This window comes from Lathyrus oleraceus, chromosome 3 (assembly GCF_024323335.1).
Source record: "Lathyrus oleraceus cultivar Zhongwan6 chromosome 3, CAAS_Psat_ZW6_1.0, whole genome shotgun sequence".
Taxonomy (NCBI): domain Eukaryota; kingdom Viridiplantae; phylum Streptophyta; class Magnoliopsida; order Fabales; family Fabaceae; genus Lathyrus; species Lathyrus oleraceus.
This window is the reverse complement of record NC_066581.1, coordinates 527,443,687-527,463,452: the sequence shown is the minus strand read 5'-3', so window position 1 is coordinate 527,463,452 and position 19,766 is coordinate 527,443,687. Positions and strand designations below refer to the sequence as shown.

Below are 19,766 nucleotides of genomic sequence, written 5' to 3'. Positions count from 1 at the left end.
GTGGACATAACATAGTGTGACACACATTGTCACACTCAACTTGATCACATCATATCTATCAATCCAGAAACTCAAAATTAGCAAACTATACATCAAAATCACCAGGAAAGAGTCAATAATGTGCATATAAAATTTCAAGCATTTTGGATAAGGCATCATTATTTTACAATCCAAATGGTAAAACCTATACACAAAGCATACATGATCAAAGTCTCTAGACAAAATAAAAAATCAGCCAGGCACAACTTTCATTATCATACCTAAAAAAAACTAGAGAGAAATTGGAGATGAATGCAAAAATCCTCACTCAATTTGGATCAAAAATGAATTAATTGTGATTTTTTGAAGTTTGATCTAAAAATGAAATAAGTATTTAAGAATACAAATGAAATAAAATGCAGGCAGTGGCAATTTTGTAATTAAGCGAAGCCAGGGGCGAAACGCCCCGTTTCATTAACGGATGTGGCGTCGCGTGAGTGGTCAGCGGAGGCGGGAAACAGGAATTCGAAAATGAAACGAAAAAACACGGATCAAACAGCATTCTGGAGTTGTTCTTGAACATTCTGGAGCTGTTCTTGAACATTCATCCACATTCATAATTTCCAGAAATCAACATGAACAAAATCTCAACCAAATTCAACAATCCTTATACTGTTGGAAAGATCTCACAAAGAAAAACATGAATCCGGCCTTAACTAAACCTAATTCATGCTAACCAACTCGAATCGATCAAAAGAACATTTACACGTCAAACTTCAATTCCAGATTTCTCAACCAATACTCAACGAAAACGCACGATTCAAGTTTCATTCTACTCTACGAACTTAGATCTACAAAAACCATATCATGATTTCGAGAATTATTGAGATCGAGTTCTAACCTCCAACTGAAGACAGTGATGAATTTGATGGATTCGAGGCCTGAAGTATTGAAACAGATGTTGCTTGATGCAAGGGAAGGTGAACGGAAGAGATTCTTCAGTTCAAAACAGCTCCAGATCCAAGGATTCTCAACCTGCCATGGCTATACAAGGCGATAACAGCTGCGCTTCTTCAAGGATTTGGCACGATCTAGCTTCAAACAGATCCTCACAAGTACCTTTAGATGAAGATTCAAGCAAAAGAAAGCAAAAGGAATCGTGCAATTTGATGAAAAAATGAAAAAAACACTTGAACAAAGTTGAGAGAATTGGAATGAAAAGTTTGTTAGATCTGAGAAATGAAATGTGATTATGCAGTTTCTGTTATGATTAATGCTTTATACCATGTGTTAATCCATGTGTTAATCCAAATTAGCAAAATCCAAGTGAATTAGCAAAGTGCAATTTTCATGTGTTTTGGCCAAAATGTCCTTTTCTAATTCAGCCAATGTAACAGTGCCAGTGCAGTTCAAGCAAGTCATATTTGATGTTTAGAATGTGTTGGAATGAGTTTGAAATGCAAATGCCTTGTATTTTTCAAAAACATTATTTTTCCCACCAAAATGCAAATTAGTCCACTTGAAAAATGACCTTTTGCTATGATGATTTTTGATGAAATATGATGATGCATCATGAAAGTTCATGTCAAATGTGGTTTGCTCAAAAAAGAATCACCCAAATTGGCCTTTCCATTCAAAAGTTATGCCACTTTGAAAATCAACTTTTTCTGAAAATGATCTGATCATAACTTGCCAACCACACATGAGAAATGAGTGTTCTTGGACTTTTTGGAAAGGTGAGAGCAAGATCTACAACTTTCATGTTGAACAAAATTTCATTTGAAGCATTTTTGGACACGTAATTTTGAGGAGAAAAACTTTCCATTTTTGGCAGTTTTCAATTACAAGTCACTTTCTATTTTTGGACAGTTTCCATCTGACTTTATTTTCTTCATTCTTGATGTTTGAAATGTCAAATGAAACTTGTTTGGACATGAATGAAGTGTCTCTCACTCTCTCCCACCTCCAAGTCCATCAATTCAGGCACAGTTGACCACAGTTGACTTTTTTGACTGACAGATGAATTTGGCTATGCACTGATGAACTTGAGCCTCAAACTCCTGATGAAATGACTCAATGATGAAACCCTAGCTTCCATAAGCTCAATATAATCATGTGATGATCCCCATGTCCATTGAAAACCCCACCTCCTTGCCAAGCCCTGATTGGCACAATGCAGATGATTAGGGTTGACCAGAGGTCAAAACCCTAATCTCAAGGTATCTGATCAAGCATGATGAATCTCTTGGTGATGACAATACCATGATGATGATGATGTACCATTTCAACCAAGATGAAGATCAATCTCCTTGAGAACCAAGAAACCCTAATTTGTAGCACAATCCTCAGATGATTAGTGATCAGTCCATTCAATGAAAACCCTCAGGCTTGAACATCTCAACCTCTTCATCTTCTGATCAAGACCTAGGAGGATGATTTGTTCCATGTAACCACATGATATGCAAATATGCAATGCCTAATGACCTACAAAATGATATGCACTATGCTAAGCTAGTCCCAAGAGAGGAGGGCAAATTTTGAGGTGTTACACCTATACATGGGCATCGTGCAGATATTCATGAGTAGCATTACTGAAGTAAGTGGAAGGTAGCTCTTGAAGTGGCTTCTAATAGTTTATCATTTTCTTTAGTAGGATCTTGCTCTGACCACGTAACATCGGGCTGGGAACGTTTGCTTTCACTTCTTATGTCATGTTTATGTTGAAGTATTATAATTGATGTGTTGTTGAGCTGATTTATTTAAACTCTTTATTTGTCATGGAAGTTGAAGTTGAGACTAAATGGTATGAATGCAATATGATTTTTAATTGCTTTAATTATAATTCCGCTGTGATGATACTCTAACTGAAGGTGAGTCTGTGATGACAGGTGTTTATGTGAAATTTTTAACCCGCGTTACAGAGCATGATATATTTGATGTGGATGACACCCTTTATGGTTGCAATTTTATTAAGTTATGCATTCAAATTTATATGTGGTTTAAGGTGTTATAATAGGCATATAATTTGCCGAATAAATAGGTCGAAAGTCTAATAATCTTTAGAGATTTTTAATTTTTGAAATCATAACAACGAATGTGCAATTTTATCTTTTAACCAACTTACCATTCGCACGAACATCCGATAAAAATATGCTTTAACTTCATTATATAAATCTTTTAAAAAGTCAAAATTAACAACCATATCAACATGACTTTAAAGTTATCAAGAGTCCTCAATTTTGCCTCTTTGATTTATTTTACACTTTTCATTTACAACCATAGTACTTCATAAAATTAATTTGTTAAGATTAACAGTATTTCTTTATTTATAATACTTTTTAAATACATATGAAATGAATGTGTTCACATTCCATTGGGTAAACAATCTCAAACATTGACTTTTGATCAAACAAACCTCAAACATTGACTTTTGATCAAACAAACCTCAAACATTGACTTTCCCACAAGTTCGGAAACACAACCTATAATAAAACAATAAAGTCAACAAATACTAATAATAATTAAAAATAATAACAATAATAATAATAATAATAATAATAATAATATAAAATTAATGTTATTTTTCATTTTCACCTCTATCATAAAATTCAACATCATTCAACAACAATTCCAATTCTCTGGGAAAGCTTCTGAAATTTGGTACCTTTTTCTCTCTCTTTATCCTTCACTTTTCTCATTTCTTGATTGTTTCTTTTCCTGTTGATTGTGTTTTAGTGACTCAAAGATTGCTTTTTTCTTTTTATTTTCAAAATTGATCTCCTTTTTCATTGAATTTTGTATGAATTGTTATTGAGTTGTTTCTGAATCATCATCTGATTTTTTTAGGGCAAAGGGTCAATTTCTAGCATGTTTTAGATCATTCAGAAATTTGGATTCACTTTAGCTTTTGGATGCAAATTAGAAATTTTAGGTGATAGACTATTTAACCGTGACACCTCGGAAAAAGGCGTATCCGTGTTCATATTCGACGCTGACACTGAGATTTATTTTTTAAAATTATTACAGATGTCGACGTATCGGTGTCGTGTCTGGTGTTCGTGTTTGTGCTTTAACTAATAGATTGTTCTTCTTTCTTTCCTTCATGTTATAACAATCTTGTTATTTATTTGTGTTTTAGATATATTGCAGATACAGCAGGATCATGACTGAAACTAACAGTTCTCACTCAGGAAAGAAACTCGTCCGAATCGACATTAGCTCTGATACTGTATGTCCATTTTGCTTTGTTGGCAAGAAGAATCTTGACAAAGCCATTGCTTCCTCTAAGGATAAATACAACTTTGAGGTCTGAAATTCTCCCTTTCGATATGTGTTTTAAGGTCTAAATATATCTCGTATCTCCGATGTTGTAAAATCGCGGCTATACCATCTATTATAGCGTTTCCTGTGCTAACTTGCTGTTTAACTGAACTCCAGATTAAATGGCATCCTTATCAACTCGTCCCCGATGCCCCTAAAGAAGGCACTGATAAGAGGGAGTTTTACAGAAGCAAGTTTGGATCCCGATCGGTTCAGATGGAAGCTCGAATGTTGGAGGTTTAATCGCATTTGTTATTGTTGGTTGTAATCATGTTCGTATTTCATCACATGTTTGAGTTTGAGCAAGTAAATATTTCCATTTGACAGGTCTTCAGAGGAGTCGGTCTTGTTTATAGTTTGAATGGACTCACGTAAGATTAAGAGTGGTTTTACGATTCATCAATGGATCCCCTCCCGTGAAAATTTTCTCCGGTGGAAACTCAGCCACACATTTATCTCTACCGCATGCGGTGAAAGTTTTCTAAAAAATTGAATGGCGAGGATTTCCACCAGAGTGAAAATCTCGCGGGTGAGAATCACATCCTGAATTACTGAGGTTCAACTAACATCGTTTGAATTATCACGCAGGGGAAACACTATCGACAGCCACAGGCTTATATATTTTTCCGGAGAGCAGGGTCTTGATAAGCAACACGATTTAGTAGAAGAACTATTCCTTGGTTATTTCACTCAGGGAAAATACATTGGTGACCAGTGAGTACTTTTGTTTTCTTACCTTTTTTATGATGCGGTGTGTTCTGCGTTTAAAGCTGTGTCAGAGTGGCAAATACCAACACAACACTGACACTTGTGATTAGATAAGATCACATTTATGTTTCCAAATTATTACCTGTGTCTCTGTGTCAGTATCAGTGTCAGTGCTTTATATAAGAAATCAAGGTCATGGAAAATGGATGGTAATTTAAAGGATTTAGCCGACAATTTTTTATTGCAGGAATTTTCTTCTTGAAGCTGCTGCCAAGGTTGGTATAGAAGGGGCAGAAGAGTTTCTTAAGAACCCTAACAATGGGCTGAAGGAGGTAAGAATTTTTCTATATGATCTTCAGTTGCTAGGTATCCATCCACACACATTTTTATCAGTTGTGCAATTGGATTCGGATTCTCTGTAATCAAAAGGATATCAATCGGTTGTTGAGTGAAGATCAGATGATTTTAATCTAAAAATATGAATACATAACGGCCGGAATCCATGACTACGTGACTACAGAGAATTCGAAAATGCCTCATAACCAATTATCTTGATCGGTTTTAGTTATTGAATAACATTGCATCTCTTCTGATCTTGCTTTCCATGAATCCACCTAGGTGGAGGATGAGCTTAAAACACACTCAAGAAACATTTCATCGGTTCCGCATTATGTGGTAGGTTTACAAAATATTAATACTTTTCTTTTAGTTACTTCGTGATCAGCACCGAGCAGATTGAATGCTTGTTTAAAACCGCAGCGAGTTTAACAAAATCATGATGACAGTTGACACCATAATTTCGTTGAAGCTCTAAAGTATAGATTTTACAGAAGTCACGGTGACATGTCATGATTCTGTCAAACTCGTTGCTAATTCAAACCTACGCTCACTCGTTTACTCGTTTGACAGATTAATGGGACTCTGACGATAAACGGTGCACAACCCTCAGAGGCATTCTTGAAAGCTTTCCAACTTGCTGCAAATTGACTTTCAGCTCCTCAAAGTTTTTAACTCTCTTTGTCTTCTTCTGTTAAATGATACTTGGGAAATAAGAAGCTATATACACATTGCTTATACTCAATAATAAATTGAATGACACTGCTACTTAATTTACAATGTTGAAAAGTTTGAACAAATTGCTTTTGTTCTACATGTTATTAGTATAAAATGTTGTTAAATAGCAGTTAAAAAACCGCTTTTTAGTTTTGTTGAGTAACAGAATTTGAACAAACCGCAATTGGTAACATTTTTTATAACTCAATGCTACTTGCCTACTTGTGTGTCATCAAAATAATTTGAGAGAAAATTATTTTGTAAAATTGGAATGTTTAAAATTTTGCAGGGTAGAGTCCGCTTCACCCTTTTTTTTTTTACAGATTAAAGTTTTAGGTAACAACCCTCTACTATCCTCGCCCCATCCTGCTCCGTTTTTTTTTACAAACTTTTGCGTGACGGATCAAAACGGAAACGGGACGGACATGTTCGTTTGTCACCGCCTATAATTGGAGCTTCTAATTCTATTCATTACAATATCAATGTGATAAGAACCAAATGAATGTCTTATTTATCCTCATCTTTTGTAATTAAAGCAAAATGGAACATTATTTGAATTTTACAAGTAAATGATGAATGTAAATACAGATGCACCCCAAATTTTGGTGTGCATTATGTTTGTTTGGCTATTTGTTGGTTTCCCTCAAAATACAACAGTCTTTTTGCCTTCATAAGGTAATACTCTAAGTTCACAATAAGATCTTATAGCCTTGGAAAGACATTGTTTCTCGAGGTTTTCTGATTTCTGCACAAAGCTCTGCAAGTTATCTCTGTGTGAGACCCTCTCGACCTGCAAATCAGATTCAACCACTTTAGACTCGTATAAACATCAAACCATAATTGAGACGGTTCATTAACATTGTTAAGAATTGCATGTTCAGACCATGTATTGTCTGATACGGGACTCTTAACACACACCCTCACGTACAGTATTGGACATTTGGAGCACGAAAATAAATGGTGGATGGCCCGATAGCTAAAACTTAATAGCAGGTCTTTGGATTGTAAAAAAACAGACTCTGATACCATGTTAAGAAATGTGGATGGACTCTGATACCATGTTAAGAATTGCATGTTCAAGTCATGTATTGTCCGATGTAGGACTCTTAACAACCATGTTTGGATAAACACGACAGTTAATTTACATCTTAATACAAAGAAACTAGAAACATGGAAGGAAAAAATTTATGTTCACCATTTGTTCAATTATAGGTCCGGCGTCAAGTTCTTCGGTCACAAAGTGAGTTGTTGCTCCAATTAATTTCACACCAGCCTCAAAGGCCTGCCAAAACAGTATAGCATATTAAACACGAAGATGAATGACCATGGCAACAGCTTGAACAGTCAAAGTGTGAGAAGATCAACCTGTTTCGATGGATGACCACCCTTGAAAGATGGCAACAAACCATGGTGAATGTTAATTACGTCGTTACCGTAGCTCCTTAGAAAGTTTCCAGATAGTATCTTTACATATAAATCATATAAATCAATGATGTTAAGTATCAATAGTTCAACACAGCAACTAAAAAGAAACAGGAATTGTAATTAGTTATTTACCTGCATATATCTTGCAAGTACTAAAAAATCGGTATTCTGAACAAGCTCTAATATCTCTCTTTCTCTTTTATTTTCTTTGGTCATGCTTAAACAATGATATGGAATACCGTGCCTTTCGAGAAAACGAATCACATGTGTGTTTGAATCTCTATGATGGTTACTGATCAATACAACAGGTAAATCGATTAAAATACGAACAAAAATGCATATAATAGAGATATAAATCCGTTTACTGGTGTAATTTCTGAAATTTCACCTGATTACACAAGTGATATCCACCGGAAGTCTCCCGTCCTGCCATCCGTGTAATAAATCAACCAAACAATGGTCCTGCAGCAAAAGAACGAAGGCTTCAACATAGCTTCAACATATATCTATCTATATGGATCCGGTGCAGTAATACTCCCTGGTCTAGGGTCCTGGCTCCGCCACTGCAGTTACATGCTATAATCAATCTTAGTCGTCGATTCGAGATCAGACGGCTTACATTACATATTCATTAAATCAATATCAAAGAATCGGGACCAATGATTTAGATTGGACAGTTGAGATTAGTAACTATGTGACTAAATTACTGCAGGGAATCTGTTTCCGTACATGTATATGTCTGTGCAACGTGACGAGAGTGATAATAATGCAGACCTGCTTTGATGCAAGAACGGCTATTTTATATTTAGGATCTAGAGCCGGCACTCTCACGACTGATCTCGTTGCATTGAATGCCTGTGAAAGCTTTAGGAAATCCTCCTCCATCTGCATCCGTGGCCATTTAAGAGGATCAAAAACAAAATCACTGCAATGATCAACACAAGCCAATGCAGCTGCAGTCATTGTTTTGTTTCTGTACACTCATTCAAATCGCTAACTAGTTTTCCTTCCCCTTGTATGCATGTATGTTCAGATCTGACTTTTTTAACGACGCATTAGATTATGAAGCTCAGATAATGCATGTATGTTAAAGCATACAGAAACAGTAACAACACTAGTTTAGATTAACTTCCAAGATACACTTATTGAAGTAAAAAAAGTAAAAAATAGCAATAGTCACCATATTTTCAAACGACTTCTCGTATAAGTTGAAATTAGTTTCTATATTTTTTAACTTCAACCTTAACATAGAGTTTAAAAGAACATCTGGAGAATTGGAATTTTATTTTAATTGAGAAGCTGGTATAAGCTATAATGTAGAAGCTAATCCAAATTGATCTAATTTCAAATACCTGCTAAGAACAACCACTAAGGACTAATTTGAAATCAGATCAAAAGTACTTTAAAATAAACAGTTTAATTAAGCAGTTAGAATATATAACTTTATATATAAGTGTTTATGTATAAGCTATTTCTACTACCACAACCATACAAACTTTATCCCAATAGGTGGAGTCGGCTACATGGATCAAACCACACCATAACCTTCAATCAAAAACTACGCTTCTATCCAACTCATTAATCTCAAGATCTTTCTTAATAGTTAATAGTTTCTCTAAAAGTTTTTCCAAGTCTTCCTCTACCTCTAACGGTTTTGACTACACTCCATTTAATCTAGTCGCCTGAATCCACAGGTCTTCTTTCTACAAGTCCAAACCACCTAAACCTAGTTTCCACCATCTTTTCTACTATAGGTGATACCCCAACACCCTCGAATATTGTAATTTCTAATCTTACCTCATCTAGTCTTACCACTGATTCAAAGCACTTTGTTATACTTAGTTTACTTCCGTGTTGGTTATTTACATCCCAACATTCTGTTCGATCTTATCGATGTCCATAAACTAAACTGTTTCCATAAGTTATCCAGCTGAAAACGGTTTTTAAACATGTCATGAGTTGTTTCCACGGACCCTTTCAAATCTGTGTCACTAGATAAACTGAAATGTGCCAATTCAAATGGACTCTAAAACATTTACAAAAAAACACAACAAAACAAGATTGATTGTGCTTACATCGCATGATATAGAAACAACAAGAGAATGGATAAAAGAGAGTACCTTCTAGAGTAAAAGACAAGTTTATTTTGAGGAACAAAAACATCAGCAGACAAAATGTTTCCACCTTTAGAGGCAATACAATCAGATAACTTTGCAACAATTCCAACGGTATCCTATGAAAACATCACAAAATCACAAGAACAAAAAATTCCCAAATTCAATTTCCATTTCTAAATAATTGAAGAACCCATTTTCAAATTGAGTAATGGGGTGTCAAAAAATCATTCCTTTACGAGTTTGCAATAGTAAAAAGCGTGGAATGTGAGTGAATGACTTACGGGACAATGAAAAACGTGGATTCCATGGCAGAGTGATGGTAATGGTGGATCTAAGGATTTGAGTGAGAAATTCCTGATCTTAGTGTTGTTGGATAATCCCAAAACTTGGGATACTCTTCTTACCACCATGCCCATTTTTTCTCTCTCTCTCTCTCTGAACCACAAGTTACACTACATGATTGAAGAGGATGAAGTGTTAGGAGTTTTTATTATTATTATTATTTGGCTTAAATAATTTTATTTTATTTAGTTTGATAATTTTTAATTTTTAGTCACTCATTTTAAAAAAATAAAATTTATTTTAATTATTTTAATTAACTATGAATAATGATAACAAAAAAGATAAAAAAGAAAAAAGTAATCTAGAATTTGTTGATTGCTGAATTGACTCGTAATAAAATAAAAGAAATTATAAAAGTAAAATTTAAATAATGTAATTTATAATTTATGATTTAATTATTTAAATTTGATATGAGGAGTAATATATTTATAAAGTCCTGTCAAGGGTGATGATGATGTATTCGTCCGTAAGAGGTGACACTCTTCTACCGCTTGTGATTGGGTGTGACCTCATATTTAATGTTCCCCCTCTCATGTGAGGGAATCCTCTTCGAAGAAGATGATGTTAACCTTAATTTTCTCTCGAGAGCTTATGGGGAAACCATATGATACTATATTTGTTGCAAACATCTACCTTACGTGCTTCCTTTAAGAGGATTTGGAGTTACCTCTGTCGTCGAAACCTTCGGTTATGGTGTTTGTTTTATAAGTTAGGATTTTGCCGAGCATCCTCTTGGGAATATGGATGGAGTTAGAGTATGAGTGTAACCCATGTTAGTTTTACCAGGGCCTCACGGGTGGACGCCACTGTACTTGTAAAAAAATACAGGTGTGTGTGTTCCTCCTACAAAGGTAGAGGGACTTAAAGGCCTTGATAGGTTTGTTACAATTTGGGATGGTTAGAATTTTCCCACGACCACAAAAGCCTTATACCCTGGTATTTGTGATGTTTTTAAGAGTCGTACTCATGTGAGGTGAAAGACTATGTCGATGGATGATGTTTTTATAGTGAGCGTGTAAGGGGTACGACCAATATGTGTTATGATCTGGCTAAGCGACATGCTTAAGGTGTAATGAATTATCATTTCCTCCTACAAATGAGGTGGATTTATATAGGCTCATAGGGTCTAGGATTATCTTGGGAAGGGTCACCATCCACTTAATTAATAGTGGACTATTGAATCCTTATTTCCAAGGAGAACATGGTCAGTTAATGACCTTGACTTCTCTCTGCCATAGAAACGTCTTTCTCCATGTTTTCGAGCGATATGAAGACCTTGGGGGCGAGGTGATACCTCCCTTTGGCCGACATATTATCTCGCCTCTCTATGGGCGGCCTACAACCATCTCACTAGTAGATTCCTTTTACAAATGTAACATCACACAATAATTTTATCAAAGTCTCTATATTTAATTAAGTAAGACCACCACCCAAGACTTAAAAGGTTGATATCATATGAGCAACCTCAAACTTTAAACCTTTGATCAGATTATATTACTATATTAGCTACCCAAGTGTTGGTGTAAGCCCTAGAGGCCAATACTTTTGGTACTTGTATCGAATTATTTATTAATAATAAAAGGCTTTTTCTTTATTACGTTTGTTTAATAAAGTCCCTAGAATAGCTAGTCTGTTTAATGTATCAAGTATGGCTTAATCATGAGATCACATTAAACATAAGGACACTATTCTTAAAGTATCCGTAGTCGAGCTTTATTGTGAAGTGGGATAACATTAAAGCATTAAGACTATTATGTTTGTAGACTGATGATCACATCTCATGGATCATGGATAAAGAGTTATCAAGTCTTAAACATAGGTATGAATATTAAGAGTAATATTTATACTGGATTGACCCGCTATGAGAATACTATATATAATGTTATGCAAAGTGTCATAAGTTATTCTCATGGTGATAATAGTGTATACCACTCTTCGACCTGAAACCACTATGGATCCTAGATGTAGAGTCGAGTGCTTTATTGCTGATCCAATGTTGTCCGTAACTGGATAACCATAAAGACAGTTGATGGGTACTCCACAAAGCATGCTAAGGGACATGAGTGACCTAGATGGAATTTCCCCATCCTGCATAACAGGATAAATGTCTATGGGCCCAATATTGAACTGGACAAGGATGACACGGTCTATGCCTTGTATTCAATATAGACATAAGGGCAAAAGGATAATTATACACATAAGTATTATCATAGAAGGAATTGTCAGATCACATGACATTTTTGTGTCTTAGGTAGCAGTGATGTGTTGCCAGATACCGCTCACTGTTTATTATGTTAAATACATTATTTAATATAATTGTCAATGCCGCGAAAACCTACAAGGTCACACACAAAGGACGAATTGATGAGAGATAGAGTAACTAAGAAACACCGTAAGGTACAATGTCCTTAAGTGAATTGTAGAACATCGTAAAGGTACGGTGTACTTAAGTAGAATACGAAATATGGTAAGGTACCATGAGCTTAAGTGATTTTGGGCATATTATAAGATATGGGCCAAAATACACTTAAGTGAGCTTTTTAGCTTGAAACCCACACAAGTGGTTCTATAAATAGAACCCTTGTGCAGAAGCATTAATGGCGGTTGCATTATTTTCGTTTTCTCTCTCTCTCTCTCTCTCTCTCTCTCTCTCTCTCTCTCTCTCTCTCTCTCACTCACTCAAAGCCTTCATTCGTACTAGCTAGCACTGAGATTGAAGGAATCTGTTCGTGTGGACTGAGTAGAGACGTTGTCATCGTTCAACGTTCGTGATCGCTCCGTGGATCTGCATCAAAGGCTTTGATCGTCACAAGAGATCTGCACCAAAGGTTTCAATCGTCACAAGAGGTAAATATTCTATCACTGATCATGACCATTCGTAATGACCTCTAAAGGAGAAAATTTTAATTTCCGCTGCGTTTTGGATCGCAATTCTCCTTCACCAAGTCCAACTAGAGGTATGTATATTTATTTTTTAGGTAAATAACTTGTAATGTGAGTAATAACACAAAGAAATGGATTATACTCAAAAGCATCTATCAAAATAGATAATAGTATTTCAAAGGTTGTCTGAAAGGATATAGGTACTAAACAAAATGTTTAAGTGTTGAACACGTTACTCCATACACAATAGGAGGTGAATTGTGAAAATTTGAAAATTGATAATTTAAAATAAAATCATTTGGAAAATCAAAGTTTAATACCATTTTAAGCAAATGGTTGAAAATGCAGCGGAATTTAAAGTAAATAACTTAAAGGTAAAGAGATAACACCAAAGAATCATAGAGGTTCGGTCTATTGAAGTGACTCACTCCTCTCCCCAAGAATTGATCTTGAGAGTATATATCTTGCTTGAAAACTTTTAGAAGGTTATGCCTATTAACTGCCTTACATAAGGAAATGAAGTTCTAGGATGAGTTTTAACCAAAAATGAACAAGACTCAGAGTGTTAGTATCCAAACCAAACAATGAATAAGCTTGAAGAGGTTTGTCTTCATACTAAATCAGACTTTTGCACTGGCTGATCTCGAACCAAGATGGAGTTTTGAGTTGCCTATCCTCTAAACCGAACTAGGATTTTTCATAGGATGGCCACGAAACGAACCAAGATTTTTACTGCGCCGGTCTCAAACCTAATGAGCTTTTATACAGGTTGAACTCAGAAACTAAGTGATATTTTTATCGGGCTAATCTCAAAACTATTGCATTTTTATATCAGGCTAAACTCCTAACTCGTTGTGAAAAAATTTCATTGATTGACCTTCAAGAACACAAATGAAAGCTTTTCTTTGATGACATGGCTCACAAACTAAGTAGAGACTTAAGCGAATCCCTCAAATACAAATAAGATATTTTTCAATGGTTATGCCCCAGACTAAAATAACCACTTTCTAAGGAAGAATTATTTACTCAAGATTTATTTTTACTCTTGTTAAATTTGCAATAATGCTCTCACCTAGAACAATATCCTCACTCAGACTCAATAACACTCTCAGAGCACCATGGCTAAAAATATGTGAGAGAATAAAAAATGTTTAGAGAGATGATGCATAAAATGAAAGTGAGGTTTTTCACGTTTTCTGAAAGTTGAAAAATGATGAAGAAACTCTTTATTTATAGGCCAAAGTGATGTGTAAATTTGGAAACATTCCATTGGTCTTTTAATACACCTAATCAATGTTAATCGATTATTGATGCCTAAAATGGAAGGTTTTGATAGATATCTGTTACCAATCATTTAAAGATTGTCACAATCAATTATATACTCGAGTATGCATCATCTAATCTATTAGGCATATAATATAATCGATTAGACAATTACAAACAATCTCATAATCAATTAGACACTTCCCAAATCAACTAGCTAGACTCAAAAAACATTTTATGGTGATTTTAATTGAAAGGTGAAAGGCTTCTCAATATTTTATTTTGCGTGTGATTTTCTCCATAATACTTTTTGAAAGACCCTTACGTCTTTACAATACATTGATTACTCAAACAAACATAATTCAACGAGCTTTCCCACTTGCTTTCTTTCACACCCAAAAGCTTCAAGTATCGACATCACCATCTTTGATTTTAGAACACACAAGAAATTTGAGTGTTCTTGATTAGGCTTGAGATATCTCCATGTTGATTACCATCATCTAAGAGTTTGAACGTTTAAACCACCAATGATCATAAACTTTGAGTCTTCACTTTATATTTGTTGGACTGAAGTGTTAAATTTAAACACGTGTCTATATTTCTTTGGAATGATAGATTTATAAACCATCTTGTGCATTTTTTACCACTTAAGTTGTCTTTAGTATTTGCTTGACTTTAAGAGTTGTCATCATCAAAACCATGTCTCCAAAAGACTAAACATCTACTGGTTGACTTGCATATGATTATTCACAATCTTCACCATCTTGGATCACTTATTAATTATACATGCAAGCACATAGATCCAAATCCTCTTTGATGATGACAACGCATCTGTCAGGGAGGTGGTAAAAGAAAAACCAGATAGATAAAATCTGGAGTGATTAAACATCTCATAAGTAAAGAGTATACTCTACTATCCATAAGAGTGTATTTGTCCCATTTTGATATGACATAAGAGCGTTCTAATGAAATAAGTGATATTTCGTAAAAGAAAAAAAAACTTTTTAATCTTACTATTTTTGTTCTAAAAATAAAAGGTAGAAACTTAAAAAGATGATGTCTACCATAGACAATTTTGGTGGCGTACCATTGTATAACTAATGAAGTAATATGAGAGATGATTTGGTCCAATAACGTGTAGGGTGGGGACTCGGTCATATTAGAAAAGAAGGTCATTGTCCTTTGAGAATTTTAATAACACACAAAGTTAGGAATGGAAGGGCTATAGATTCCTCTACCCTACCCACTCACCAAACCCAAGGCACAAAGGGTTGAGATACCTTTTATTCAATGGAAAATTTTAGGCCTATTTGTCTTGTTATAAACTATAGTTTTCATATTTCATAATTAAACATTTAGAGATTTTTATTTATCATAAAAAATAATTTAAAATAGCTCTTTATTTTAATGAATAAATGAAAACTCTTAAAAATGATATTTTTTTTATAAATTATTTGGAATGTTAAGAAAATAAATAGAAGTGTGGATGAAGAGAATTTCATTCAATATAAATAGAGACACACCAAAATGAAGTGCAATAGTTTCTCTCTAATTTGGCGATTTTCATTCATAGCAAATTCAAGTTCCACCGAAAGTTCCAAAACCCTTTTTTAGAAAAACCTGATTTCATCATAATCCAAAATCAATCTCAAATATTCTCTATCTAACTTCTTTAATCTCTCTCTCTTTTCCCCCAACAGCAACGCGTTAGAATTTAACTTTCTCAGGTACTTTTTGCCGTCAAAATTCAACCTTTCTCCGTTTTCTCGCTTACCCAATTCCGTTTTTCTTCGTTTTATTGCTTTTTTATTTGATGATCGCAACTGGGTCTATCTATCTCTGTTTTTTCGATCATCAATTTTATTTTATTTTCTATGTTGATTTTTTGTTTTGTTTTGTTTTGTTTTGTTTATTGATCTTCTTATGTTTTTGTCAAATTTTTTTCATTCTGCTATGATTTGATGATTATGAATTGTCGTTGTTGTTGTCGTCTAAAATTAGTGATTGTGATTTTCCAGCTGAATAAGAGAAACAATCACGTTTCTATGGTGATTGATGTGCTCATAGCTTTTCAGTGAAGTAAAGAATTATTTTTTCCCATATTATGAAGAAACATTACAAAACAAATTTTAGGGTTCCTTTGAAACACTCATTTGTGTAATACTCCTTTTGAATATTTATATATGTTACTTATCTCTTAAGTTATGAAGCACGGACACAGAAACACGGCACCTGACGGACACATCAAAACACCACTAATCATTTGAAATTTGAAAAAATGAATAAATAATCGGAATCACAAGTTGGTTTCGAACACAGAAACAAACACATTTTTTTCAGAGGTGTCGTCACTACAGTGAACTCTCCTATGAGTTGGAGAGTTAAAGCAAAAAGTACTATTGTTTTATTGTTAAGGGGAAAATAACAGTGTTTTGTGTTTTGATGATAGTTTTAAATGTTAATGTTTGTTTGTCAACGATGTTCTGTATGCATGCTGCTTTGGATTTTGAGCATGAGCATTAGGTGAGCTGCTCAACACAATACAAACCTATAGGAAATTCGTTGTTTTGATTAATCACATTGTGTAACTGATAGCTTTTTATTTACGTATAAGATTATTTTATTGAGTGATGTTTATGCAATTTTGGTGTATTTTACAGGTGATCAAGAAAGTTGGAATCTGCTTATCCATATTACCGGTCATTTGAACAAAAGAGGGAGGGTGCTGGTTTGCGGAGGCATTTAATCTTCTGCGAGCATAGAATCCTCTCTCCTTTTTTAGAACGCATAGTCTTTGGCTAGTGCTGTTGGGGGCTCCTTTTTCTCGCAGTGTTCATGTAGCACAATTGATATTTTTAGCGATCGTTTGTGCTGAGAAGTGCTAGAGTTTTGATTTGAGAGGGGAAGATTTTGAGGCTGAAATCATGGGTTCGTTTTGTTCTTGTTTGAGTGTTGATGATTTGGAAGATTATATGAATCCACATAGCCATGTATACAGAAACTGTGTGTGCGCCGGTTGCTTCCTACAAAACCTTTTGGCTGTTGTAAGAATAAAATCCTGAACTCCCCTTCTCTAACCTATACTTTTGTTGAGAAAAGATTCGCAATTTTCCTTGATCTAAGGATTTGCTTAAAATCGAGGGTCTGAATACGACAATAATGTTTTGAAATTATATTTTTAGACATTCTTGAAAAGATGCAATGAATTTGGATTGCCTGTAGGCAACAATACACACATTCACGCAATTCGGTGACAATTGGATTGAGATCAGATGGTCCAAATTTCCATATCTATTGTGTGAATGTGTGGAATTGTGACCGCAGGCAATCCAAATACCAATGCAACACTAAAAATAGATCCATTTTCATTTTCTACTCAACAGTGTTCTCTTTCCTTTGTTCTCACTCATCTATGTCTGTTTGTACAAAGCAAAGAATAGTCTTTTGACTTCACTATGTATCTTGTGTTGCTCTACTTTTATTGCTCTTGTATATACATCAAAACACTTTTAAGTGTTTTGTGGTGAATCCATTGTTTTAAACACCAATTGAGTTTTTATTTTTATGCAACATTTTGGAGAATATAACAAGCAATTTTTAAGAATGACGTCGTGTCTACGGATTATTGATTACAATGCAACAATACTTCACAGTATAATATAACTTTTTTCCTATCTACCTCAAATTTCAGTATGCGTTAGTATTTCGTAGAGGGGAAATGCACGCGCTTCCTTCATCTGTACAAGGGGCAGCATCTATGACGACTTCAGCATCACTTGACAATTCCCTATCTGACATGTACCGTTCTCCTCCAAGACCGCTGCCTTATGATGCAGACCCTAGGCATATCCGCTCACAGCACGACGCACTAGTTTCAAGACGTGAAAAGGGTTCCAGTCATTTGAATGAGGAGTCAGAACTTCTAAGAGGTGATGTTGATGCAGATACAGAATCTTTTAATTCGAGTGGTAAGTGGAATGAATCCACCGGAAAAGATGGATCAAAAGAATACCGTTCCAAGTCCTCAGTTAGACTTTCGTCGGCAAAACTTACAACTGAAGATGCGCTTGTGTACCCGTCATCAGAAGAGGAGGATGTTTGTCCAACTTGTCTTGAAGGTAGACACTTTTTTTTAAAATTTCATGCAGTTTCATACTGACTATTATGATAATAGGACCTGTTAGATTCTTACATTTCCAGAAATATTTTTCTCGCAGAATACACTGAAGAGAATCCGAAGATTATGACAAAATGTTCTCATCATTATCATCTTGGTTGCATATACGAGTGGATGGAAAGAAGTGACAGCTGTCCTGTTTGTGGGAAGGTAATCTTTACTTTGTACTTTTCAAATTCTGTCACTATAATCCTTTTCGATTTTCAAATAGCAGCTATAACGGCTCTATAGCGCTGTAGCGTAGCGGAATTTTCACAAACTGCTTGTGTTGTGTTATGTGATATGCGATATTGTTGTCAAATAGTGGCTATAGTAGTGCATTTGCATTGTAGCGCGGCAGAAGTTGAAGAAAGTGTTATTTTTCGCGACAACACTGGAATCAGTCTCTGGCTGTTTGAACTTGATTGCATCATTATTTTCGACATAGACCCCGTTATGCATGACTACGATATTCATTTTGAGAGTTTTTTTTTGTTTTGTTTTGATGTAGGTGATGTTATTCGATGAAACGACTTGATCTTCTGCGGTCCAACGATGACACCGCATTAGAAGGAAAGTGAAAATAACAAGTATAGACATTGTGAATACATCCATCCACACTTATCATGTACAGTAATGATCTTTATAAGTTTCTATTGACCATCATGATTGTAAGTTTGAATTTATCATGCTGTTTCCACATTTATACTTTCCTCCTTTGCCAAAATTTGGAAGGAAGAGAATATGAAATTTCAGATTGGAACTTTGTCATGGTTTCAACTTTCAGAGTTTTCCTTGTAATGGAAGGATTTCTTTGTTTTTTTCTCCTTTAATTATTCTATTTTTGCTTCTAATCTCTCCATTTACTAATAATCTCTCCATAACTAATATGAAATTATTATACGATCAATGTCTGGATACTTCATGGGCTACTAAAAATGGTTATTTCATGGGCTACTAAAAATGAGTCCGACCCAGTTTTTAATGGGCCACGTGACCCGATGGGTCAGTCCGAAGGGCCAGCTCGATTCATATCTCAATGTTATAGTTTTGATTTTATAAAAAAGTTGTAATAGACAAAAGCTACGTAGAAAGTAATCATCAATTTTGTTAAGTGATGTTTTATATATATATATATATATATATATATATATATATATATATATATATATATTATCTACAATACTCATCAAACTTTCTCTTCATTTTAAAATATATATTCATCATCTTTAACTTTTCTTTTCATACGTAAATTATGCAATCATGTTTTAGCTCAATATTTCACCGCAAAAATTAATTAAAATTATTTTATAATTTTTTTAATGGATCATCTTGAAGCTCGTTTGTTCGGTTTAGACCATGAAAAACATAGGAATAATTTTTTTAATGGACCATCTCGAAGCTCGTTTGTTCGGTTTAGACCATGAAAAACATAGGTCTGGTGGGCTGGGTAAAAAATATAGGGTCATGTTTTTCAAAGTTTTTTGTGGTCTGACCTACTCTAAAATGTAGGATCGGGT

General features: G+C 34.6%; 3 protein-coding genes across 4 annotated transcripts; 2 read left to right on the top strand and 1 right to left on the bottom strand.

The window, feature by feature from the left end:
* Positions 1-3,494: 3,494 nt before the first annotated feature.
* LOC127128698 (uncharacterized) lies at positions 3,495-6,143 on the top strand. The gene is made up of 8 exons (XM_051058074.1): positions 3,495-3,639; positions 4,118-4,285; positions 4,417-4,536; positions 4,627-4,670; positions 4,888-5,013; positions 5,255-5,339; positions 5,626-5,682; positions 5,917-6,143. Exons 2-8 carry the CDS (start codon positions 4,142-4,144, stop codon positions 5,992-5,994), a joined length of 654 nt encoding a protein of 217 aa, XP_050914031.1. The 5' UTR covers positions 3,495-3,639; positions 4,118-4,141; the 3' UTR covers positions 5,995-6,143.
* Positions 6,144-6,545: 402 nt separating this feature from the next.
* On the bottom strand, positions 6,546-10,096 carry LOC127128697 (formyltetrahydrofolate deformylase 1, mitochondrial). The gene is made up of 8 exons (XM_051058073.1): positions 9,884-10,096; positions 9,606-9,718; positions 8,260-8,410; positions 7,874-7,947; positions 7,618-7,777; positions 7,426-7,524; positions 7,256-7,342; positions 6,546-6,850 (listed from the first exon to the last, which is right to left on the bottom strand). Exons 1-8 carry the CDS (start codon positions 10,016-10,018, stop codon positions 6,704-6,706), a joined length of 966 nt encoding a protein of 321 aa, XP_050914030.1. The 5' UTR covers positions 10,019-10,096; the 3' UTR covers positions 6,546-6,703.
* A 5,493-nt stretch (positions 10,097-15,589) lies between these two features.
* On the top strand, positions 15,590-19,079 carry LOC127128696 (E3 ubiquitin-protein ligase At3g02290). Of its 2 annotated transcripts, XM_051058072.1 has the most exons (6): positions 15,590-15,817; positions 16,540-16,613; positions 16,751-17,134; positions 17,782-18,208; positions 18,308-18,417; positions 18,758-19,079. In XM_051058072.1, exons 3-6 carry the CDS (start codon positions 17,015-17,017, stop codon positions 18,782-18,784), a joined length of 684 nt encoding a protein of 227 aa, XP_050914029.1. In that variant the 5' UTR covers positions 15,590-15,817; positions 16,540-16,613; positions 16,751-17,014; the 3' UTR covers positions 18,785-19,079. The 2 variants fall into 2 exon arrangements, with proteins under 2 accessions (XP_050914029.1, XP_050914028.1); XM_051058071.1 differs by lacking the exon at positions 16,540-16,613.
* The last annotated feature ends 687 nt before the right edge of the window (positions 19,080-19,766 follow it).

Coding starts and splice junctions, on each gene's coding strand:
- LOC127128698 (XM_051058074.1), top strand. CDS start 4,142: ATGACTGAAACTAACAGTTCTCACTCAGGAAAGAAACTCGTCCGAATC. Junction 5,014..5,254: donor GGAAAATACATTGGTGACCA/GTGAGTACTTTT, acceptor TTTTTATTGCAG/GAATTTTCTTCTTGAAGCTG. Junction 5,340..5,625: donor CTAACAATGGGCTGAAGGAG/GTAAGAATTTTT, acceptor GAATCCACCTAG/GTGGAGGATGAGCTTAAAAC.
- LOC127128697 (XM_051058073.1), bottom strand. CDS start 10,018: ATGGGCATGGTGGTAAGAAGAGTATCCCAAGTTTTGGGATTATCCAAC. Junction 7,948..8,259: donor CCGTTCTTGCATCAAAGCAG/GTCTGCATTATT, acceptor CTTTTGCTGCAG/GACCATTGTTTGGTTGATTT. Junction 6,851..7,255: donor GACCTATAATTGAACAAATG/GTGAACATAAAT, acceptor TCTGATTTGCAG/GTCGAGAGGGTCTCACACAG.
- LOC127128696 (XM_051058071.1), top strand. CDS start 17,015: ATGGGTTCGTTTTGTTCTTGTTTGAGTGTTGATGATTTGGAAGATTAT. Junction 18,209..18,307: donor TTGTCCAACTTGTCTTGAAG/GTAGACACTTTT, acceptor TTTTTCTCGCAG/AATACACTGAAGAGAATCCG. Junction 18,418..18,757: donor GCTGTCCTGTTTGTGGGAAG/GTAATCTTTACT, acceptor GTTTTGATGTAG/GTGATGTTATTCGATGAAAC.